This window comes from Suncus etruscus, chromosome 11 (assembly GCF_024139225.1).
Source record: "Suncus etruscus isolate mSunEtr1 chromosome 11, mSunEtr1.pri.cur, whole genome shotgun sequence".
In the NCBI taxonomy this organism is placed as follows: Eukaryota; Metazoa; Chordata; class Mammalia; order Eulipotyphla; family Soricidae; genus Suncus; species Suncus etruscus.
The window spans coordinates 30,059,267-30,085,182 of record NC_064858.1 but is presented as its reverse complement, the minus strand read 5'-3'; the positions used below and the strand labels follow the sequence as shown (position 1 = coordinate 30,085,182).

General features: G+C 34.3%; 1 protein-coding gene across 1 annotated transcript in view; it reads left to right on the top strand.

Annotated features, from left to right (window-relative positions):
- Positions 1 to 249: 249 nt before the first annotated feature.
- The window catches only part of PIK3C2G (phosphatidylinositol-4-phosphate 3-kinase catalytic subunit type 2 gamma), a 378,850-nt gene continuing 353,183 nt past the window's right edge, over positions 250 to 25,916 (top strand). Inside the window, exons 1-3 of the mRNA XM_049782899.1 lie at positions 250 to 1,003; positions 9,543 to 9,622; positions 14,696 to 14,853. Coding sequence (XP_049638856.1) covers positions 332 to 1,003; positions 9,543 to 9,622; positions 14,696 to 14,853 — 910 coding nt within the window. The 5' untranslated portion in view covers positions 250 to 331. The remainder of the gene's footprint in view (positions 1,004 to 9,542; positions 9,623 to 14,695; positions 14,854 to 25,916) is intronic.

Sequence of the window (25,916 nt, the reverse complement as noted above, 5' to 3'; positions counted from 1 at the left end):
AAGGCTTCTGCCATAAATTAGGTTTACTTATCTATAACATGTTTCATGACCAATTAGAATATTCCCCCTAAGATTTTAATACTATGACCTGACAGGTATTTTTATTATTCAAAAATATTTCATTTGCTAAGTAGACATTTCAAAATATTTGTTTATATTTAGCCATCATATTTATCTCTAGTTATTACTTTCATTTGCAATTCATTAAAATACTTCCATTTCTTTTATGCTTTTTTTCTAGAAAAAATTTGACCTTCTTTAATGACATCATCAAGAAGATACTTGGAGCAAAGTTCAAGCCTCTCCACCTATCTGTTACATAAAATAAAGAATGGCCTATTGGTGGGAACCAGATGTAAATCCCAGTGAATTAAATAAAGAACAGCACAAGGACCAAAATTTTCACTCTGAAAATGAATCCCTTTCCAGCAGACAAACCAGCCTGGGTTTTGATCATTTGGTAGATGTGATCAGTAAGGAAAATCAACTTTATCAGAGTGAGTGTGAGAAAAACATCATGTTTGTACCTCGTTTACCATACAGGGACGTGAAAACTCATTCATTGGATTCTACACACCAAATATTCACAGATGAATTCACTTCTAAGAGCCCAGAACTCTTCTGTAACCAAGAAAAGAGCATTCCAACCATTGGTTTTAAGCCTTCAGTGCTGCCAAATCCTCAAGGCAACAATGATAGCTCTTGGAGAATGTTCACAGGAGAAAACAATGGAGCTGATGATGACGGATTCAATATGTTAACTCCATCACCTACATGTAAGGGTGAAATTAGTCCTCAAAGAAAACTGAAAAATGCAAATTATAGCAATTGTATTGGATCTGAAAGTAATATTCCTCCTATATATCCATCCTTGACAACTGATTTCATGTCAGAAGATGAGAAAAAGAAGAAAAATATAAATATTATGGAAACTTCTCTGATGCTCTCTAAAAGGTCCTTTCTACCCAGCTCATGGGAAAGCATACAACCCAAATCCATAGAGGTATGTATCATTTATGCTTGACCTTAAAATATGAATAAAAATTACTTTGTAATGTGCTGAATTAATGAGGCATGGAGGGTACCTGACCTTAAACAGGAATATGTATTTATATTACTAATGAAAAATTTTTGTAAAAATAATTTATAGCTTATAAATTCTATATTACTAGATGAAATTTTCAAGAAAGAAAATATTTTACATAATTTTGTAAGGTACCAATTTTAATAATAATATAAAATGTTATAACATTTATATTTCATTAAAGAAAATATAGCTGAAGATTTTGCTAATACTGTTTTCTTACTGGCTTATTTTACACACACAGAAATACACATGCGTTTTATTATGATTATATTTTGAATCACACTATCATGATTTAAAACTGAATCATTACTGGGAGAAAAAAAATTCCCTTTACCCAGAGACTCCTAAATTATACTGTTGGCAGGCAACTTCTATGGGACTCATTCCAAGAGTAGGAAATTAAGCAATCATTGTGTAATTCATCCTAATGATTTCTTAGTAGTTTTCCAATAATTTCAGTGACAATGGCTTTTTTGTATAATATTTGAGCATTACTCTGCTTATACTGAGTCTAGACACCAGTGAACCCAGAAGTAAATAGTAAAAGGATGAAATGTTATTACAGCTGCAAAATAACGGGTAAGATTAAAACATTCATCATTTATTCAACAACTATTTACCATATCCTTTAAAAATACACGATAAAATATGCATACTGGATGGAAAGACGAATAGACATGATACCTGATTTCAGGAATATTATGTTGCTCAAATTAACTTGCAAAAAATGTGAAATGGTAAAATGACAAGTAGGATGAGTTGAGGCGAAAAGAAATGCCTAGTTCAATCTGACCTACTTGCTAAGTAAGCAGCACCTCAACTTATTTGAATTAAAATTCAAAGAATGTTAACACATGTACTTCTGATCAGAGCATTTAATAAGTCACAAACTTTCTCAGCCAGTGAATAATTTATGAAGACAAACTATATGAAGGCAAATTCATTTGTCCATGAAAATGTTTTATTTTTATCTAGTTTCTTCTAGATAATTCTTGTTTCATTTCTGGCATCTCATATGGTCCTTTGAGCCAACTCAGTTCCTGAGTGCAATTCTAAGAGTAACCCCTGAGCACTACCAGGTGTGGTTCATAAACAAAAACAAAAGACAGAAAGGATGCATTTATATAATAAAAAGTCAAAATAGAAGTAAATGTAATGTTTATATGCATTAAAATGCACAAGGCAACGATTATTATTTATATTTTATTTACATTTTATTTTAGTGGTTGTGATTTACAATAATGTCAGTGTAAAGTATCCAACATTCTAAGAGCATAACTTCCAAAGATTATCTACTTCCTTCCACAAATTTCTCAGGGTCCCATTCTTTCAACTTCCCAGCCCCATCTCTTTTTTAAAGGTAGTCCTATACTCATCCACTTAGTGAGACACGTATGGAACTTCACAGGAGATGAATCGACTACTTCTAGAAATATTAAGATGTAACAGTTTATCAATTTCTTAATATTCAAAAACAATGAAAAACTCCATTCATAGGAACATGACCAAATTATACAATACTCTTATAATACAGCTAATTAGCAATAAAAATGAAGTACTAAATTCACGACAGCACCAAATTTATATATAATTTCAATTAAAAAATCCCACAAGAAACAAAAATTAAGTGTATGTCTCTAAGGTATGGTACTAGATATCTGAATAGCAATTTTTATCAAATAAATGTACACTTTGATCACAAAAAGGTTATTTAAAGATATTTTCTAAAGAGATAACCATGTTACGTATTTTTTTACAGTCTTTTTTCAATATATTTTTAATTTAAACACCAAGGTTACAAGGTTGTTCATAGGACAGGGCTTTTTTGTTTCCCACAGATAAAATGTTGATGATTGAGTTATAGTCACACAATGTAGTATGCATTTCCCAAAACCAATGTCTATAGTTTCCCTCTCATTCTCCCTGATGTCCTCTTTCCTCTCACACACCCACTCCTACCTGCCTCTGAGGATGACATAGTACTTCTTTATTTCTCTCCCCCTGTATCTTTGTCTTTCTCCCATGCCTAATTCCTCCTCCTCCTCCTCCTCCTCCTCCTCCTCCTCCTTCTTCTTCTTCTTCTTCTTCTTCTTCTTCTTCTTCTTCTTCTTCTTCTTCTTCTTCTTCTTCTTCTTCTTCTTCTTCTTCTTCTTTTTCTTCTTCTTCTTCTTCTTCTTCTTCTTCTTCTTCTTCTTCTTCTTCTTCTTCTTCTTCTTGTTCTTCTTGTTCTTCTTCTTCTTCTTTCATTTTCTTCTTCTCCTCTTCCTCCTCTTCCTCCTCTTCCTCTTCTTCTTCTTCCTCCTCCTTCTTTGTCTTCTCCTTATTTTATTCTCTTCATTCTTTTCTTCTTCCTCTTGTCCTTCTTCTTTGTCATTATTTTCTTCTTTTTGTGACATTGTGGCTTGTAATTATGCAAATTAAGGGGTACCATGAATGTTCTTTTTATGTTCTACCTTCTCTACTTTAACTGAACTCTCCACTCCTTCTAGCAAACTACCTACTATGGAATGGTCCTCCTGATTTTCATCTGTATTGTCTCTGGGTATCATCTACACACTGTCTTTTATATTCCTTACATTACAGTGATAGTGAGACTATTCTATGTTTTGCTTCTTCTTGTCTCATTTATCTCAGCATAAAACACTCCATGTCTAACCATGTATAAGCAAAAATTATGGCTTCATTTTTCTAATGTTTGCATAGTATACCATTATGTTGATATAGCACTGTACCTTTAGCCACTCAATTGTCTGGCACTGGGTTACTTCCAGTTTATAGCTATTTTAAATAGTGCCACAATGAACATTAGAACGCATAGGTCATTTTTGTATTGTTTCTTTGTTTTTATTTTTTGGGGTTTTTTGTTTTTGTTTTTGTTTGTTCTTAGAGTATATTCCTAGGAGTTGCTGGATAATAAGGAAACTCAATATTTATATTGCTTTCCAGAAAGGCTGGAATAGACAACAGTCCCACCATCAGTGAATGAAAGTTTCTTTCTCCCCAAAGTCACACCAGAACTGATTTTTCTTGTTCTTTGTAATATGTGTCAATTTCTGTGACATGTTATTGTTTTGAGTTGCATCTCCAGATGATTAGTGATGTGGAGCAGTGTTTCATGTGCCTTGTGGTCATCTGTATTTCTTCTTTGAAGAATAGTTGCTACTGTTCTGTAGCTAGCTTTTGTATCCTAGTTACTGTTTCCTTTGAAGCACAGAAGCTTCTCAATTTACTGCAGTCCTATTTATTTATATCTATTTCCACTTGATTGGACAGTGGTGTTTCTCTCGTGAAGATGTCTTTAATCTCAATGTCATATAGGATTTTGCTTAGGCTTTCCTTTATGTACATTATGGTTTCAGATTTGATATCAAAATCTTTAATTTATTTTGATTTGTCCTTGGTGCATTATGTTAAATAGGGATCTGAGTTCATTTACTATACATATCTATTTTTTCTAGAAGCTTTTTGGTAGAGTCTTTAAGATTTTCTAAATATAGTGTGATGTCATTTGCAAAGAATGAGAGCTTGACTTTTTCCTTTCCTATCTAGATGCCCTTGATATATTTTTCTTGCCTAATTGCTATGGCAACCACTTCAACACTATGTTGAATAAAAGTGGCGAGAGGAGGTAACCTGTGCAAGTTCTTAAAGAAAAGGCTTTTAGTTTTTCCATATTGAGTATATTAGCTATGGTCAAGTCATAAGTGACCTTGACTATATTGATAATATTTTCTTAGTCCTGATCTTGCTGAGTTTTTATCATGAATGGGTATTGGACCTTATCAAATTTTTTCTCTGCATCTATTTATATGATTATATATTATATAAAAATAAAATATATATTTATATGTATTATAAATATATAAATAAATTATATAATATATTTATGTTATAAATATATTATATAAATATAAAATATATATTTTTCTTTAGTAGACATGATGTATTACATTGATTGAATTGCATATAATAAATATTTTTTGCAACTCTGAGATGAATCCTACTTGTTATTCATGTATGACCTTCTTGATGAGCCATTGGATCTTGTTTGCTAGGATTTTGTTGAGGTTCTTTGCATCATCAAGAATATTGATCTGTAGTTCTCTTTTGGGGGGGGATTTCATCTCTATATTTTTTGGTATAAGGGTGATATTAACTTTGAAAAAATATTTAGGAATATTTGTTTTCTCAATTTTTTTGATAGAGCCTGAAAAGGATTATGATTTGGTCCTCTTAAAAAGTTTGAAATAATTTGCTAATGAATGAATCTGGACTCAAGCTTTTCATTTTAAGAAGACTTTTGATTACTATTTTAATATACTCAATAGGAATAGGTCTGTTTAGATATGCCAGATCATCCTGATTCAATCTTTGGTGCTTATAGGAGTCCAAGAATTTATTTATTTCTTCCAGGTTTTTTTTCTGGCATAGAATTTCTCAAAATGATCTCTGATTACACTTGGAATTTCTGTAGTCTCTGTAGTAATCTCCCCTTCTTATTTCTAATTTGGTTTATTAAGTTTCTCTCTCATTCTTTCTTTGTGAGTCTTGCTAGTGGTCTATAGATTTTGTTTATTTTTTCAAAGAACCAGCTCTAGCTTTCCTTGATTCTTTGGATTTTTTGAGGGATGTCCAGTTCATTAATTTCTTCACTAAACTTTTTTTATATCCTTCTTTCTGCCTATTTTTGGTGCATTTTGTTGATCATTTTCTAATTTTTGTAAACTGTGCCATTAACTTATTTAAGTAAGCTCTTTTTTCTTTCCTGAGGAATGCTTGAAAAGTGATACATTTTCCTTTTTATACTGCTTGTGCTATATCCTACAAATTCTGATAACTTGTGTCTTCATTATCATTTGTTTCCAGGTTCTTTTGATATCCTCTTTGAAGTCACCACTAAATCATTTGCTGTTCAGCACTGAGCTGTTTACTTTTCAGGTGTTAAATTCTTTCTCTATGTCATTTGTATTCTCTGCTAATTTCAGTACATGGTGATCTGAGAAGTAGCCTCTATAATATTTATCCTCTTGATTTTATGGAGGTATGTTTTGTGGCACTGCATGTAGTCTATTTTGGAGAATGTCCTATGTACATTGGAGAAGAATGTATATTTAGATTTTGTGGTTGGATAGCCCTAGATATATATCTCTAACAAGGTACTCTCTTCCAATTTATCGTCTGTTCCAGTATATCATTTTTGAGTTTCAGTCTGTTTAAGCTATCAAGGTGTGACAGAGTGGTGTTGAAATCTTTCATTATTATTGCATTGTTATTAATATATTTATCCAAATATATCACAATTGTTTTAAATAATTTTATGGGTCCTCATAGTGTGCATATATGTGTAAAAGTATGATTTGTTAATATTGTACATTTTGCTTAGTTATTAAGTTATTAAGAAAAAATCATTTCTTGGGGCCGGGCGGTGGCGCTAAAGGTAAGGTGCCTGCCTTGCCTGCGCTAACCTTGGACGGACCGCGGTTCGATCCCCCCGGTGTCCCATATGGTCCCCCAAGCCAGGAGCAACTTCTGAGCACATAGCCAGGAGTAACCCCTGAGCGTTACTGGGTGTGGCCCAAAAACCAAAAAAAAAGAAAAAATCATTTCTTAATATTTTTAAGCTTAAAGTTTGTGTTGTCTGATATTAGTAAGGCCACCACAGCCTTTTTATGGGAATGTTTGCTTGAATGACTTTTCCAACCCTTGACTTTGAGTCTATATTTATTCTTACTATTCAGATGTGTATCTTGCAGCTAGGAGAATGTTGGATTCAACATTCTGATCTATTTTGCCACTCTGTGTTTCTTAATGGTGCATTTAGTTCATTGACATTGAGGAGATGATTGCCATGGAATTTAGAGTCATCTTTTTTTAAGAGTTTGGTGTGATTGTTGAATCCTCCTTGCCTATAAAATGTAGGCCTTTTATTTCTTCTTTTAAGGTTGGTTTAGAGTTTACAAATTTCATCAGCTGTGTCTATCTGTGAAGCTATATCTTTCCTTACAACCTGAATGTAAGTCTGACAAGGTGAATTTTTTGCAAAGCATTCATTGCATTGTGTTTTGTCACTATATCCCAGCACTACTTTCAGGCCTTGAGGGTTGCTTTTATTTTTAATAATTTTTATTGTGATCAAAATGAATTACAAGTCTTTCATAGTAATATTCAAGGTACATAGTGACAAATAATTAGGGATATTCCCACCACCAGTGTTGTCTTCCCTCCAACTCTGTTCCCAGCATACATCCCATACATCCCCCTTTGCTCCTTGGACAGCTAATTTAAGAGGTCTCCTTTGTGTACAGCTTGCTGTAGATTGGGTATCGATTTTGGTGTTATGGACTTCGGGTTTGGTGCTTAAGTCTGATCATTTGTTATTTCCACTCAATGTTCATATGACTGGTTGTTCCTGGTACCATCCATTTTTCCTCAAGTTGTGAGGGAGAACAAGATGATTAAAGTTCTGTGGTTCTGTTGGAAAAAGAGAATAAGAGAAAAAATAAAAAGAAAACAAACAAAAATTCTGGGGGAAATCTGTCTAGAGGCTATAAATATCAATTCATAAGAAGATAGGGAAAAATAAAAGGTAAAACAAAAACAGAACAAAATAAAAACAAAAACAAAACAAGCAATGGCAAAAAACCATAGCAACAGCAACAAAAAATTTATCACCAAAACCACAACCACAAAAAGAAAAGGAAAAAAATGAAGGGCTGGTGTAGGAAGGCTGTGTTTTTTTTTTTTTTCCCATAGGCACAATAAGTATTGGAGAAGTTAGAGGGAATTCTCTTGGCCATGGAGGTACAGAGTTTCTCCACCCTTTAAGCATACTGTTATGGGAGCAACTATAGGTTCCAAACACACTCATTCTCGAATCTCAAGGTCTTTTTATGGTGCCAGGATACTGTCTGCTCAGTTGTGAATGACAAAACTGCTGTAACCTTTGAGTATTCTCCTTTGTACATAATTACCCTTTTTGATCATGCTGCTACAGCGTTCTATTCCTATTTGTGGTTTTCATAATTGTGACTAGGATGTGTCTTGGGGTGCTTTTCTTTGGATCTCTTTTAGTTGATATTCTTTGAGAATCCAAAATATGGTGCATACACTCTTTTGTTCTGGGAAATTCTTAATAATGAAGACCTTTATTATTGATTCTTCATCGGGGTTTTTCCTGGATGTCTGGGATCCAAATGATTCTTATATTTTTTTTTCTATTGAGTTTTATTCCATAGTTATATTATCATCTGCTTGCTTTCTTTGAGGGTGTTTTGCAATCTCTGCTTCTGTATGAAAGTGTTATGCAGCTCATCTTTTAATCACTGATTCTGTCATCAGCAGCTGTGACTGATGGTAAAGCTTTCAGTGCGGTTTTCATTTCACCTCCATGCTTTTCAGCCCTGATATTTCTGTTTGAAGTTTTCTATTTTCTTTTCTATTTTTTTTTGGGGGGGGAGCACACCCAGGGATTATTCCTGGCTATGCACTCAGAAATTGCTTCTGGCTTGGGGACCATATGGGATGCCAGGGATACAAACCACAGTCTGTCTTAGGTTAACGCATACAAGGCAAATGTCCTACCAGTTGTGCCACTGATCCAGCCCCTGAAGTTTTCTCTTTTTTACTCTCCTATATTTTTTGATTCTTCTGGGTTGTCTGTTCCATTATTTATCTAAATTTGTTGAACTTTCATAACATTTCCTCTCTAAAATCCTAATCAGAAATGTTACATTGGTGACAGGTGTTGGTTGGGTATCCCAAACTAGCTTATTCAGTTACAAGTGTGGTGGAAATCTGGATATTTTTCTCATTGTACTTTTGGTGTAAAGTACTCTTATTAAATGTCGTACAGCTATTTGACTGGAAAAAAAAGCGTAATCACAGAGCAAAGCAGAGTGGCTGAGCTTTGCTGGTCTTACACTCATTGAACTCAAGCTGGGTATCCCCCTACCCCAACCCAAATTCTACCTGTAACCTACAGGCAGCTGGGTCCTGTTCACATACTCTTAACCAGAAGTGAAATAATTTCTGGTCTCTGCTCATGAAGGCTGCACTATTGCTTATTTCCCCGTTCTGTATTTTAACTAAGATATGGAATCACAGTTTTATTCATTATTCAAAAAATATACATAAAATTATGTATTTTTGAGCTGGAGCTATAATATAGCACTTAGGATATTTACTTACTTTGGCATTTGATAAATTGGTCCCTGGAAACCCACATAGTCCCTCAAATTCAGCCAAAATAGATTCCTGAGCATACTACAGGTATATTCCGAAAACCGAGGGGGGGGGGAGTGGAGGAGGAGAGGCTAGGTTTATATGTTTTTCTATATGTATTACTTTGCTAAAATTGTAAATCAATAGTGGAATAAAAATTTTAAATTAAAATTTATAAATTCCTGTTAATATTGTGGTTAAATTATATTAAACTAACTCTTTTTTTTTTTTAAAGCTAATAGGTACCATTCAGCTCATTGAAGTACCTCAAGGTAGTAATTTGAGACTGGCCTCCTTCTGCAATGAAGTAAAAAGGTGTGCTGCTATTAAGTTATATAAACTCTGTATAGAATTAACATATCTATCTAATATTATTCATTAATTAATTTAGTATATAAAATGTTAAGAAAGTTAACATGGTAAAAATTACAAATTTTATCAAGTTTGTTCATTAATCAACGTTTGGTACATTTTTTTTAATTTGGCCAAAGTTAGTTAAAATTAACAATATTCTCCCAAAAATAAGTTACTCACTGTAATAACTTAAAAATAAAAATATTGTCAGGCCTAGACATAGGCCTAGATATTGAAGTCTACAGTGTTTTGATTTCTAAACTTTAAGCTCTTACTACCAGTTAATATAACTTAATTGACAAATTTTTAAAACTCGGTCTTTTGATCACTAATAAATTTAATTTATTATTTTTGTTTTGTTTTGTTATGGGGCCATACCCGGTGATGCTCAGGGGTTACTCCTGGCTCTGCACTCAGAAATCACTCCTGGCTTATGGGACGCCAGGGGATCAAACCCCGGTTTGTCCTAGATCAGTTGCATGCAAAGCAAACTGCTGCACCACCACTCCTGCCCCTTAATTTATTATACTTAGAAAAAAATAGTGTTACAGTTGCTCTAGAGACTAAACTTTGATATGATGGATTATCATATATTTTTCCTTTTTAAAAAAAATTTTTATTGAGACCTATGTGAATTATATATCTTTCACAGTTATATTTAAGGTATATAATGTCAATAAATTTGGGCAATTCCCCACCACCAATGTTGACCTCCCTGTTCCCAGCATGCATCCCATACTTGCCCCCTTTGGCCCCTGAACTGCTATTCTTTTGCCTTTTATTTATTTATCTATTTATCTATTTATTTATATATTTATTTATTTATTGGTTTTTGGGTCACACCCGGTAGTGCTCAGGGGAAACTCCTGGCTCCATGCTCAGAAATCGCTCCTGGCAGGTACGAGGGACCATATGGGAAGCCGGATTCGAACTGATGACCTTCTGCATGAAAGGCAAACGCCTTACCTCCATGCTCTCTCTCCGGCCCCCATTTTCCTTATTCTTAAATAAAATTTCTTCAACAGTTTCTATCAAAATCACCATGAGATCTAATAGTAGGTAGCCAGAATATAATAAATCTTTAAATAATATGAGTATATTTTTGGAACTGTGTGAATGAGAAATTATTATTAACAGTATTTTAAATCACAGGACCACAAACAATTATTTTTTACATTCAATTTTTTTAAAGTTCAATAAATCAGCCTTTAATGACTAAGATGAATACAAAACCCATATGTTTATAGTCACATATCTTCCATTCTTTAGAGTATTTTACTGTTGCACTGATAGGCATCATTTTTCATACAACCACAAACATTTTGGGCTACGGTGGCTAAATGATGTCCAGGGTTTTCAATTGAAATGGTATTAAAAGGGCCCGTTAATGGGTCTGAGAAAGTCGCTTCAAATAAAGATCACGAACCTTCAGAGAATGCAATCAGCAAAGCAAGGTTTATTGATCCAGAGCTCTGGGGTCCCCCCACCCACCCACCCTATCTCCTGACACAGCAGGCTCGCTGGTGGAACCTTGACCCTTAGGAACCCAGGGATTTATAGTAATCCATATGATAATTAGGTGTCAAACTTCAAACATTTCATTGGTTCACACAACTGTTACAATTCAAAAAGATCCAATAGTGCAAAAGAAAAAGGTACAATTTCTTTCTTTTTTTTTTTTTTTTTTTTTGCTTTTTTTTCGGGCCACACCCATTTGATGTTCAGGGGTTACTCCTGGCTAAGCGCTCAGAAATTGCTCCTGGCTTGGGGGGACCATATGGGACGCCGGGGGATCGAATCGCAGTCCTTCTTTGGCTAGCGCTTGCAAGGCAGACACCTTACCTCTAGCACCACCTCGCAGGCCCCAAGAAAAAGGCACAATTTCTTAATTATCACAAACCCCTTTTTGATGTCAATCACACTAGCCCACATCCTAATGGAAAAAAAGTAAAAGGCGTAATTCCTTAATTGTCCCAAACCCTTTTGACTTCAGAGTCACCTAGCCCACATCCTGATGGTTTGTAAAATAATATGACCTATACCCTCTAGATGGCCTTTTCGGTCCTTTCCTCTTGTGACCTTCTAAGATATCTTGTGTTGGAATGCTCTTATGGCTATATTGAAGGTCAGCTAGGGGAGGGGATGTGGCACCTGATATTCTGCCCATAAGGTCTGGTTCCAGGAATTAACTGCCTCTTCAGGCCTAGTCTTTTTACTTTATAATTGCAACCTGTAATGGTAGAGTTTATATCAACTAAAAGTCAAGAATAAAATGTACACGAATTTCAAAAGGCAAGCAAAAACAAGCCAGAAGGCATATGATTAGTCCTAATGAATTATACCTATTATACCTAACTTATCCTGGCTTATTCTTGACCAATGGAAACCAAATTAAATTAGAAAACCATGGATAAATATAAATATTATATATATATATATATATACATATATATATATATATATATATATATATTTGCCTTGCTTACCTGGTTTGACATACCTGTTTTAGATTCCTTGCACCACAAATGATGCCACTCAACAGAAGTGATCCTTGGGTACAGAACTAATAGTTAACCATGAGTAATGCTGTGTGGCCCAAAACCAAAAGAAAGAACTAATCATGTTTTTAAAATATTTCTTCAAAATTTTAGGAAAAAACATATAGACTAAATTTAAAGAACAATTTTCACATTTCTCCTACTATTGAAGTAACTATATACATACATATATAGTCATATGTATATATCAGTAAGAATACTAAAATGTTCCCGTTGAGCAGTCTCTGTAACTTAATAAATTTAGTGTATTGTGACATACATTTTAAGTCAGTTTTTCAAGAAATATATCATATTTCAATTAAAAATAAACAACCCACACAGTAAAATACTTTAACATTTACAAAATATGTTTTGGCTCACTGTAGATGATCAACCAAGTTTTAGGAAGAATGGTGCATTAATTTACATTTTAAGTTAATTTCCAAATATGGTAGAACTCAACTTGTGTATGCATGCTTTGAATGATGATAAATTGGATGCCAAATCCTAAATCTGCTCAATCCAGAACTGTAAAATAAACCATTGTAATAAGGTGTTACTTTGATCTTTATCTTTGACATTGTTCTCAAAACGTATTTCCTTATGAGCAGTGACCACTGAGAATGAACAAAAAAAAAAAAATGTTAGGAGAGCAAATCCTTCACAGAGCTACTGAGAGAATTCAGAGAAAAACACACTTCTGGCATATACCACATTATTGATTTCAGGCCCCTGAAAGGAGGGTTCTTCCATGGAATTTAGGGGTGTGGCAACAGCTATTTTAATGCAACTAGATGTGATTTTAATGCTCCACAAATAAAATCAATGTCAAAGATAAAAAGTATATTGATAGTATAATTAACTATACTTAAAATACATAAAATTCTATTTTGGAATTAAATTGTAAAATTTAGATGTCACCATGATTAACACAAAATCAACATTTCATGTTTGAAAATGCCAAAATCAGAACTCCATAAAATTCTCAGAATTGGTCTCAAAGGACACCATTAGTACATGCTGAATATTTTGATGAAAGAGATCTATAATGATGTATGCATGAAGCCACCATTATTGGTACTAATTGCGAATCACAGAACATAATATAGCTAAAAACTTAAGTAAATTTTTTTTAAAAAATCGAAGTCTAGGTGTTCATATTATGCTCTAATTGAAGAGGTCTTTATTTCCTGAGCTCTTATACTTTTCCAAATCTAAGAAGCTATCACTGCAATTTTAGGGACTAGAATAGTTAAGCTTGGAAAATAGAACTACAGTAATACTACAGTAATCTGGCTATATATGGAAAGAATGTGTCTATCTGTCCATATGTATTCCTCATTTGACAATCATTTCTTTCTTGTCATGTGAAAGCTCTTCTTTCCTTGAAATCGCACTACACACAAATAAAGATTTATACCCTTCCTCTTTTTTGCATAATTGTTATCTGTTAGTTTAGTTCCCCTGTAAATGATATAAAATTGGTTTTTCTTCTGATAATCTATTTGATACTATTTTGATTACTTGTCCATACAAAAAAATATCCAAATGGGATAGAAAATTTCTCCTCTGCTAGGCAATTTATTTTTATCATTAGAAGCATTTTAACTACGTAGTTTCAAATAATTTTGTTATATTTTGTATGTGTTAATAGAACATGGATCAGCAAGGATTAGCTACAATAATAACATAAAATGATAATTATGCTACATTATTACATGAGTATATTGCTTTATATTCTACCAAAGTTTTTTAATGCCATTTCTTTTTTTAAAGTTAATAAACAAAATTCTTTAAAGTACTTACTTATAAATGTCCACTGATTTGCAAACAAAGAACCTGGCCAAATAGCTTGTTTCTAACTATAAAAACACTGATCAGAAAGAAGAACTAGAATTCCAATACTAATTCCAAGGATATATGTACCAAGTTCTCTGACTCCAGGGGCAAATTATTTTTGCAATTTACTGACTTGCTGAAGCAATAGCTAATTGTTTGGAATGGATTCTAAGTTGTTGTTGTTTTTTGAAAAATTAAAAAATTTGTGAAAAAAATTTTAATGTATGAAAATGGTTAAGTTTTATCAGTATTAAATGTCTGCCAATTTGGCAGAAAGAAGGATTTCTTTAGAAACATTTAAATCAGGATGAGTAATTTTTTCTTGATAACTTTGCATCTGAGAAAAATTCCCAGGGGATGTGCTGAGGATTTAGAAATAACCCAATGAAACAAGTAACAGTTGAAGAGTAAATTTTATGTTGTATAATACAATATATTTTTGGTTCAAATAAGATGCACTTGAGGAAATCTAATAAAGAGCCCTTTGTAATTTATTTTTGGTATGATTATTTTTATAATATAAATGATCCTGTGGATAATGTCACTCTACAAACCAACAGTTGATTGTGTTCATATTTTCAATTCTGTCTAGCGAAAAACAGAATATGAATAAATTTACTTATAATATCCTGTTTTTTATTTTTCAAATGATTTTCAGAATAAGAGAAATGTATCATGCAGCTGACATTAATTCGAATTCAGGAAAGATCTGGAGCCCTACAACTGCATTTCCACATCAGCTCTTTTGCAACACTAAGTTTAATATAAAGGTTTTTATGGATACGTCAACAGAATTACTTAATTTAATGCCAGATGGTAAGTAACTTTACAGATATAATAACATACACAAGCCATTATTAACCTAAAAATTCAGGAGATACTGTGGTTCAAAGAATTGCAATGCACAAATTTAGGCAGACTATCTGGACTCTTCTGGAGGGGGAAAAGTTGGGAGAATTTATGAACAGAAAAGAGAAAAATTAGGTAAAGTTTAGATGGGTTTTAGTAGCAAAACAAACTTGTCTTGGCTATACATAAGTGGTTAATGATTTTATCCAGTACAAGTCCATAATCATTCTTCCTCTCCACAGAGATGACAACTGATGCAAGAGTTTGCTAAACAGTTTTTAAAACAATTGCTTTTGACTTGTCCAAAGTTGTTTTTTTTTCTTATTGTTGTTCTATTTAAATAAGACAGGTAATGCAATTTCTTTGTTATGGCTACTGGGCTCCATTTTAAAAACAGCTTCACAAATGGCTCCAGTGTCAACTTTTCAGTGATGAATTTCCTTTCTCAAAGGCAAATTATGGAAAGAAGCCATTAACTAGCACTTTGTCAAGAAGAGAAATAAGAGGGAAACAGCTGGGAGCTTTCCTTAATATTTGTTTAGCTATTGTTTTCAAGAAATCTTCACATTGCTCACTCCAGGATACCTATTTTCCTGCAAAAAAAAAAAAAGGCAGAGTTTTTAGCATATTAAAAAACTAAATTTCAATAGAAGTCTACAATGCTTGTGTAAATGAACTTCAGTGCTTCCTGTCCTTTACAATGTTTTCTGCAAAGGTAAGTAAGCAGTGAAGAAGAGTAAGCTCTGACTTGGTTTTTGGGACCATAGTAAGAACTATAAACAGCCTTGTCCAGCCAAATACAACTAGTTGATATGGAATCAGTCCATGATGGATCTCAAAATCTTTATTTTACCATAGTCACCTGATGACTCCTTTCTCCTAATATTTTAAAATCACCCTGACCTTATTATTTTATTTTACTGCTTTGACCAAATAGTTAGAAAACCAGGATCAGTTTTGTTATTGAGACACATCTGGCTAGGCTTGAATGTAACTGGAAATGTTCGATTCTCCTGCCACTTGATAGCCTGTCAAGCAAGAAATGGGGTGACAAGTCCAAAAAGAGCTTTCTTAGCAATAAAATGGCAGCTTGAAAAATGTCCGCAAGGCAATATTTTGTCTGAAAAAGGTCACAAGAAGAGGTTTTTGTTACACTCCATCTTATCTGTATGCTTGAACAAAGTAAGTGTTGGGTGGGGGGTAAACTGAGTCCCTATTACCATTATCTTTAGTTCTGAGGCAAGGGCAAATATCTTTGTCTAATACTGATCTTAATACTTTTTTTTTGTTTTGTTTTGTTTTTTGGTCACACCGGCAGTGCTCTGGGGTTACTCCTGGTTATGCGCTCAGAAATCGCTCCTGGCATGGGGGACCATATAGGGCACCCGGGGATTGAACTAAGGTCTCTCCTAGGCCAGTGCGCGCAAGGCAGTGAACCACTGTTCTGTCCCCTCTTTATACTGCTTTTAAAAGGACCGTACTGCGTTAGGAAACCCAGGCTTCCTCATGCAAACTATGCATCAAAACTCTTGGTTCATTGCCCCAGTTCAGCATTTGTTTTTAAATCAACAGAGCAAGTATTGCCTCCTGACATAAAATAATGCAATGAACATTTTCTTTCATTGACTATTACTTTTACTTTTATTTCTTACTCTAATCACAGTTCTGAATTAGTTTAGATAACTACAACATAACAATGCAGTATCAGAAAAATTTTAGTTACCATCTGGCTTGAAAATAATCAATTCCAACTCTTGAGAATTAAAGCAGAAAAAAATAACTGTTTAAGATTATATGGATTTATTTTAAAATTCAAAAGTAGCATTGCAGCAATGATTTAGGAATATATAAAAATACAGATGAACAAGAAGCACAAAATCTTTATCTCTCTCACTTTATCTCCAATTTGTCCAATTTTGTTTCCCAAGTTGTGTTTGCTTTCTGCTGATTCATTTCTCTTCCTTTTCCAGAACACATGGAAAACTAAGTGTACAAATTATAAACCATTTGGCCTGTTACCTATAAAAAGTTCTCTTTTGAATCAATTTTAAATTTCTAAATACAGGATTCTAAGTTTTCAGCTAAATTCATTCTTGCTTATTTTGATCCAAGTCTGGGGACTGCATGTAGTGTTAGTTTAAGTTACCAGATATGAGGGAATCTTTGTGAACTGGAAAAACAAGTTTTGTTCTTCCAACTTAAAATATTTTATTCTCAGTATCTCTTTCCAACTTAACACATTTTATTTGCAGTGTCTGTTTCTAAATATTCCTTTGTCCCATTTGGCAAGCAAGAGAACATTTTTGACTTTCATGGTATTTCAGTGTAGTAATTAAGTTGTGTGTTTGACAAGTCTGTTGCAAAATATTTCTATGACTTCAAAGATATTTAGTATTTATAAGAAATAGAAAGAGTAATGGAAAAGAAGGAGGAAAAAGTAGAGAAAAGGACACAGTTATGCATGATTTGTTGGGTACCATATTAGAATCCTAAATTTAGAATTAACTGTAACCTAAAGGTTGGTCTTAGGAAGTTGTGTCTTTGCTTAGAAATACTATTAGCAATAACCTGGCTTTGGATTCTGTGTTCTGATTGCTTAAAGAATTTAAGTGCTATGAATCTGGTTTTGCTATGAGTCTAAGCACAGCCAGGACAGGCTATGGATTCAAGGTAGAAAAGACTAGGCCTGCTGAATGCTCTAAAAGGATCTATAACCTCTGACTAACATCATAGCAACATAACCCCCCCTGAGAAGGAAGACTGAGAAACTAACTTAGTTATCATGATGCCCTTAATTGATTCAGATATCCCCATGTACTTATGTTGAAGCTGGTCCTAGAATTTATCTCACCACACCACCAAGATGGGAGCAGGATGGGGAAATATCAGATTAATGTAAATGCATAGCTGTGGAAAATTCCTGAGTGACTAAGTTAAAAAGTATAAAATATCGAATGCCTGATTCGAGGTCCATATTGAATCCTGTTACATCTGGCAATTCTGGAACCCAGCACAGTGGTTTAATAAACCTTGCTGTGTGACTTGCATTGTTGTGTGTGGAATCTGTTCCTATAAAAATAAAGCTGAGATCGACCCTAACAGTTTATTGATTATATGAAAATATACAATTTTTCTATATCAGAAAGAAACGTCTCCTCTGCCCTCTTCAAGTTGAATTTGATAGCCTAGGACAAATGAAAAATAAAAAGATAAAAATGGAAAAAATTAAAAAAAAACTAACATTTTCTCCACTTGCAACCAAAAAATATTTAGTTATGAGTCATTAACTTCTCAGTGCGTAGGGATTAAGGTTTAGCTATTAACAACATAAAAATGTGTATTTTATGGATAGCTTTGTTTAGAGCTTCAGTAGAAAAGTATGGAAAGTATAGAAGTGGTATTTTGGAGGGAGGAATATATTGTGTTGTTTTTTTTTAATTATGCTAATGAATCAACAGTCTGTTTCAAAAATTTGCCAAGAATTCTATCAAAAAAATAGTTATTTACAGCTGTATTTAGAGAGTATCTGCTTTTGTTAGATAAGAAAATTTAAGATAAGATTTTAAAGGCTCCAATAAAAAATATGTTTGCCAAACTTGTCCGTATCATCAGCACTTTGGTTCTTTACTAGTAACACAGTAAAACATGAAACAACAGCCTACATAAAAGCTACATAAAAAAAAGCTTTAAAAAACAAAAGCTTACCATAAATGACTTTGATACAAAAAGCCATTACTAGGAAAACAATAACAAAATCTAAATAATGCTAAAATTTAATACATAGAGTCAGAGAAAAAATATAGGGGATATGATGCCTACTCTGCATATAGCCTAACAATATTCACAATCGTCTTCTAAGCACTGTTAGGAGTAATCCCTGACCACAGAGCTAAGAGTAAGCTTTGAGCACTTCCGGTTTTGATCCAAACAACCCCTGTCTCAAATTACAAAGATAAGTAAGGAGAGGTAAGTTTTCATCCAAAGAAAATTAATTACTTCAATAGTAAGAAATAGAATACTTCTAAAGAAGATATTTTGAATAAAAAAATTCTGTTTCACAATCTTTAGTTTTCATTTTAATAAAACTAAACCCCCCTCTCCTAAATTCCCTTTTCAATGTTTTACTTCATCCACCCTTTAATTTTTGCTTTCTTCCATATATAGAAAAAGCATGGATGAACAATTAAAAGGCCTTTTGTGTCTTGCAAAGTATTAGAAAAGAAGTCTGGTCCATTTGCTAAGATTAAAGGGTTATTCAGATACATGTTGATAGAAGTTGAGGTTCATTATCTTTTGAAGAATTTTAACAAAGCAGGATGGTTATAGAGGAATAAAAAGAAAATAGATGGGCACCAGGGTGATCAATAAACTCACTTATGAGTTGATCAATAAATTCACTCATGACACTGAGATGTACTTCCTATGTGATTGCAAATAAACATTTCTGATTCAGGACCTGTCCTTTTATCTTTTAGGAAATGTAGGAGGGACATTCTTAACATTTTCTCCCATCCCTAACCAGACTGCTAATATTGAATTACATTTGTAGAATGGGTTGGTTCTAGAGCAAGGTATGTCCGTGCTCAATAATTTCTTTGTGCGTAGGTCCTTTGAGGTAGTTACCAAACTCTATGTATGAAATGTAAGGCATTTTCTTTGCACAGTCCAACCATGGTTCTATTCCAATCTCTGGAAGGTCCCCTTAGTATCGCTGGCAGGAACCTTCAAGCACAGAGCCAACTAGAAGTAGACCCCAAGTGTGTTCAAACTCTCATTTAGAAAAATAAGATTTCTAAGAAGAATTCTAAAAAGGGTGCTCTCATGTGCTAGCTTCCTTAAGGAAGCTTCTCAAGGAAAGGACAAAAGGAGAAAAACAGTCTTTTCAAGAACTTTCACCAATGTCTTTATGATAGTCTAGTCCACTTCTTGCTCCCCTACCCCAACAATCAGTGTTTAATAATCTCAATTTTTGTAATTTAGGGCTAAGTACTCTTTAACATTTGATATTGTTTCTTCCCCTGTTGTTGCTGAAGACTTTTACATCAAAGTTTATCAGGGATATTGTTGACAAATTTTCTTATAATATTCTTGTTTGGTTTTAGTAACAGAGTAATTGATTTCATACAAAGAATTTGAAAGTTAAAGGGGTTCATATTAACCCTCTCCATAATGTCATTTGGTATGTGGTTTGGAGGTAAAAAAAAAGGCACTAAAGACTCAATCAATTTAAGAAAAAATTATCTCTTCCTTAATTAACTGAAAGAATTAAGAAAGTTGGGTTGGCTTAGAAAAAGAGTAATTGCTAGAGATAACTGTTATTTAAATAACTAAACTATGAGAGAGGAGAGACTAATTATTGATTTCCTATTCTTTTAATAACTGTGTTTATTCTTCTTCCTTCCTATACATCTAAATCTTGATATAGTAATTCTTTAATCAAGAATCAATGAGGATGAATAATTATTTTTCTACATGACCAGTTCTTTCTTTTTTTATTTTTGTTTTGGGTCAGACCTGGTAATATTTAGGAGCTATTCCTATTTGTGCCCAGCTACTACCATTCTCTCCTGCAGGAGCTTAGGGAGACCATATGGTGCTAGGGATTAAATCTGGAGCTCCAATATGCAAACTATGTGATCCAGCCTTTGTGCCATTCCTATAACCTCCTTTTCTATTCTGGGAGAGATTTTTGAAAAGGATTTGTTATTAATTTTGGACAGAGTTTTCTAGTGAAGCCATCTGGTCTTGAGCTTTTATTTATTGGTAGGTAATTGATCACTGACTCAATATTCTTATTAGTAATTAGCCTATTCAAAATTTAATTTTCTTCCAGATTAAAAAGTGGTGGACTGTGATTTCTAAAATGTTTGTCTAGCTCTATATTGTGTATTTAGTGACCATATAATTTTCCATAATGTTCTCTTAGGATCCTTAGCATTTTTGTAGTTTAAGCCATAACATCTCTTTCATACTTAATTTTATTCAGTTGATTTCTATATCTTTCTTGTGAGTTTAATCCTGTTTAACAATTCAAATGACTACATCTTAATTTTATTGGTCTCTTCTATTGCCCACTCAATCTCAATTTCATTAATTTATGCCCTGTTATTTTTTTTATTTCTGTCTTTTCATAATTTTGATTTCCTTCTGTATTTTTCTTATTTGGGGGGAGGGGCTTTTCATCTTCTCTGTTCCCAAGAGTTCCTCATTATTCAACGGCTTCTGTTGTTGCTGTCATCATCATTTCATCAATCCATTCAATTTTTATAATCATTCCTCATTCATTGTAATCATTCCCGGTCATTTTAATCACTCCTTGTCATTTTAACTACTCCTGTCATTTTAATGACTTCACACATGTACATGGGATGCCGGGCCTCGAACCTGATTGTTTTCGCGTAGGCACCTTGCTAGGCAAACTCCCTTCCTCTGTGCTAGAGCTCGGGGCCCCTATTTTCTTGATGTATAAAGTTAAACTGTTTATCTGACTTAAAAAAAATCGTTTCATGTTGTTTGTGGGAATGAGAGGGAAGCCATGCTTGATAGTGTTCAGGGGTTGCTCCTAACTCAGTGCTTTAGCGTCAGACTAAGTGATGCTCAAGGGTCCATAACGTCCTGGGGATCAAATCTGGAAGCTCCAATGCATAGAACCTGAGTTTTAATCCTTTGAAGTATCTACAGTGTCCTGAAGCTCCTCATTTCTTAATGCAAGTATTTGCCCCTAAAACTATTTAAATTTACTGACCATAAAAATAAAATTACAAAGCACAATTGTCTCTATATATTTAATGTTAGTCTCACACTAAATCCCTTATGGAAGTATTTTTATAAAAACAGAAACAAATGACAAAATTGGATCAATGTAGAGAATATGCCCAAATATACTGTTTCAATATCTTAGGAACATATCAATAACACGTGCACATATAACCTGTGGGATTATATAAATATTATGGAATAATTTTATATGTTACCAGCAGAGTACATTAAAAATAGTTTTTTTTTCTTTTTTTTTTCTCTTTATTTGGATATCTTGATTACATAAATGATTGTGATAAGGTTTCAGTCCTATAAAGATCACCCCTCTTCACCAGTGCAACATTCCCGCCACCAAAGTCCCAAATCTCCCTCCATCCCACCCCACCCCCACCTGTACTCCAGACAGGCTTTCTAGTTCCCTCATTCATTCACTTGAGTATGGTAGTTCTCAGTGTAGTTATTTCTATAACTGTGCTCACCACTCTTGTGGTGAGCTTCATGGAGTGAGCTGGTGTTCCAGCTCTCCTCTAATTGTCTCTGAGGATTGTTACAAAAATGACTTTTATTTTTCTTAAGACCCATAGATGAGTGAGACTATTCTGCGTCTCTCTCTCTCCCTCTGACTTATTTCACTGAGCATGATAGATTCCATGTACATCCATGTATAGGAAAATTTCATGACTTCATCTCTCCTGACGGCTGCATAATATTCCATTGTGTATATGTACCACAATTTCTTTAGCCATTCGTCTGTTGAAGGGCATCTTGGTTGTTTCCAGAGCCTGGCTATTGTGAATAGTGCTGCAATAAATATAGGTGTGAGGAAGGGGTTTTTGTATTGTATTCTTGTGCTCCTAGGGTATATCCCTAGGAGTGGAATAGCTGGGTCGAATGGGAGCTCAATTTCCAGTTTTTGAAGAAACCTCCATATCGCTTTCCATAGAGGCTGTACTAGACGGCATTCCCACCAGCAGTGGATAAGAGTTCCTTTCTCTCCACATCCCCGCCAGCACTGATTGTTCTCATTCTTTGTGATGTGCGCCAATCTCTGTGGTGTGAGGTGGTATCTCATCGTTGTTTTGATTTGCATCTCTCTGATGATTAGTGACGAGGAGCATTTTTTCATGTGTCTTTTGGCCATTTGTATTTCTTTTTTATCAAAGTGTCTGTTCATTTCTTCTCCCCATTTTTTGATGGGATTAGATGGTTTTCTTTTGTAAAGTTCTGTCAGTGCCCTGTATATTTTGGATATTAGCCCCTTATCTGAAGGATGTTGGGTGAATAGTTTCTCCCACTCAGTGGGTGACTCTTGTATCCTGGGCACTATTTCTTTTGAGGTGCAGAAGCTTTTCAGTTTAATGTATTCCCATCTGTTAATCTCTGCTTCCACTTGTTTGGAAAGTGCAGTTTCCTCCTTGAAGATACCTTTAGTCTCAATGTCATGGAGTGTTTTACCGACATGTTGTTCTATATACCTTATGGTATCTGGTCTGATATCAAGGTCTTTAATCCATTTGGATTTTACCTTCGTACATGATGTTAACTGGGGGTCTATGTTCGCTTTTTTGCAAGTCGCTAACCAGTTCTGCCAGCACCACTTGTTGAAGAGATTTTCTCTGCTCCACTTAGGATTTCTTGCTCCTTTGTCAAAAATTAGGTAATTGTATGCCTGGGGAATGTTCTCTGAGAACTCAAGCCTATTCCACTGATCTGAGGGTCTGTCTTTATTCCAATACCATGCTGTTTTAATAACTATTGCTTTGTAGTACAGTTTAAAGTTGGGGAAAGTAATGCCTCCCATTTTCCTTTTCCCTAGGAGTGCTTTAGCTATTCGAGGATGTTTATTGTTCCAGATGAACTTCATAAGTGTTTGATCCACTTCTTTGAAGAATGTCATGGGTATTTTTAAGGGGATCGCATTAAATCTGTATAATGCTTTGGGGAGTATTGCCATTTTAATGATGTTAATCCTGCCAAGCCATGAGCAGGGTAAGTGTTTCCATTTCCGTGTGTCCTCTCTTATTTCTTGGAGCAGGGCTTTATAGTTTTCTTTGTATAGGTCCTTCACGTCTTTGGTCAAGTTGACTCCAAGATATTTGAGTTTGTGTGGCACTATTGTGAATGGGATTGCTTTCCTGACTTCCATCTCCTCCCTATTATTATTGGTGTATAAAAAGGCCATTGATTTCTGTAGGTTGATTTTGTAGCCTGCCACCTTGCTATATGAGTCTATTATTTCTAGAAGCTTTTTGGTAGAGTCTTTAGGGTTTTCTAAGTAGAGTATCATATCATCTGCAAACAATGAGAGTTTGACTTCTTCCTTTCCTATCTGAATTCCCTTGATATCTTTTTCTTGCCTGATCACTATAGCAAGAACTTCCAGTACTATATTGAAGAGGAGTGGTGAGAGAGGACAGCCTTGTCTTGTACCCGAATTTAGAGGAAAGGCTTTTAGTTTTTCTCCATTGAGGATAATATTTGCCATTGGCTTGTGGTAGATGGCTTCAACTAGATTGAGAAAGGTTCCTTCCATTCACATCTTGCTGAGAGTTTTGATCAAGAATGGGTGTTGGACCTTATCAAATGCTTTCTCTGCATCTATTGATATGATCATGTGATTTTTATTTTTCTTGTTGTTGATGTTGTGTATGATGTTAATAGATTTACGGATGTTAAACCATCCTTGCATTCCTGGGATGAAGCCTACTTGGTCGTAGTGTATGATCTTCTTGATGATGCATTGGATCCTATTTGCCAGGATTTTGTTGAAGATCTTTGCATCAGCATTCATCAGGGATATTGGTCTGTAATTTTCTTTTTTGGCAGCATCTTTGTCTGGTTTTGGTATCAAGGTAATGTTGGCTTCATAAAAGCTGTTTGGGAGAGTTCCCTTTTTTTCAATTTCATGGAAGAGTCTGGCTAGGATTGGTAGTAGCTCCTCTTGAAAGATTTGAAAAAATTCATTAGGAAAACCATCTGGGCCTGGGCTTTTCTTTTTTGGTAGATGTTTGATTACAGTTTCAATTTCCTCAGTAGTGATGGGGGTGTTTAGATATGCTACATCCTCCTTACTTAAATGTGGAAGGTTATAAGTGTCCAAAAAATTTTCCATTTCTTCTAGGTTCTCATGTTTTGTAGCATAAAGTTTCTCAAAGTAGCCTCTGATTATCCTTTGGATCTCTGCAATTTCTGCTGTGATCTTCCCCTTTTCATTTCTAATACGGGTTATCAGATTTCTCTCTCTCTCTCTTTCTTTGTGAGTTTTGCCAATGGTCTATCAATCTTGTTTATTTTTTCAAAGAACCAGCTTCTGCTTTCGTTGATCTTTCGGATTGCTTTTTGGTTTTCCACTTCATTGAGTTCCGCTTTCAGCTTTATTATTTCCTTCTGTCTCCCTATTTTTGGTTCATTCTGTTGGTCATTTTCTAATTGTTTAAGCTGCGCCATTAAGTTATTCAGGTATGCTCCTTCTTCCTTCCTGATGTGTGCTTGTAGAGCTATAAATTTTCCTCTCAGGACTGCTTTTGCTGTGTCCCATAGATTCTGGCAGTTTGTGTCTTCATTATCATTTGTTTCCAGGAAAGTTTTGATTTCCTTTTTGATTTCATCTCGGACCCACTGGTTGTTCAGTAGCAGGGTGTTTAATTTCCAATTGTTAAAGTTTTTCTTCTGTGTGGCTTTGTAGTTCACATCTAATTTCAGAGCCTTGTGGTCAGCAAAGGTAGCCTGCAAGATTTCTATCTTCTTGATTTTATGGAGGTATGTTTTATGTGTCAGCATGTAGTCTATTCTGGAGAATGACCCATGTACATTGGAAAAGAATGTGTACCCAGGTTTTTTGGGATGGAGTGTCCTGTATATATCTACTAGTCCTCTTTCTTCCATAACACTTTTCAGGGCTAGTATGTTTTTGTTGGGTTTCAGTCTGGTTGACCTATCAAGTGTTGATAGGGCTGTGTTGAAGTCTCCCACAATGATTGTGTTATTATTGATTTCTTCTTTCAGATTTGTCAGTAATTGTGTTAGATAATTTGCTGGTCTCTCATTGGGTGCATATATGTTTAATAGTCTGATTTCTTCCTGTTGCACATATCCCTTGATTAGTACATAGTGTCCATCTTTGTCCCTTACCACTTTTCTGAGTATAAAGTTGGTGTCATCTGATATTAATATGGCCACCCCAGCTTTTTTCAGGGTGTTGTTTGCTTGGATAATTTTCTTCCAACCTTTGATTTTGAGTCTATGTTTGTTCTGACTATTCAGATGTGTTT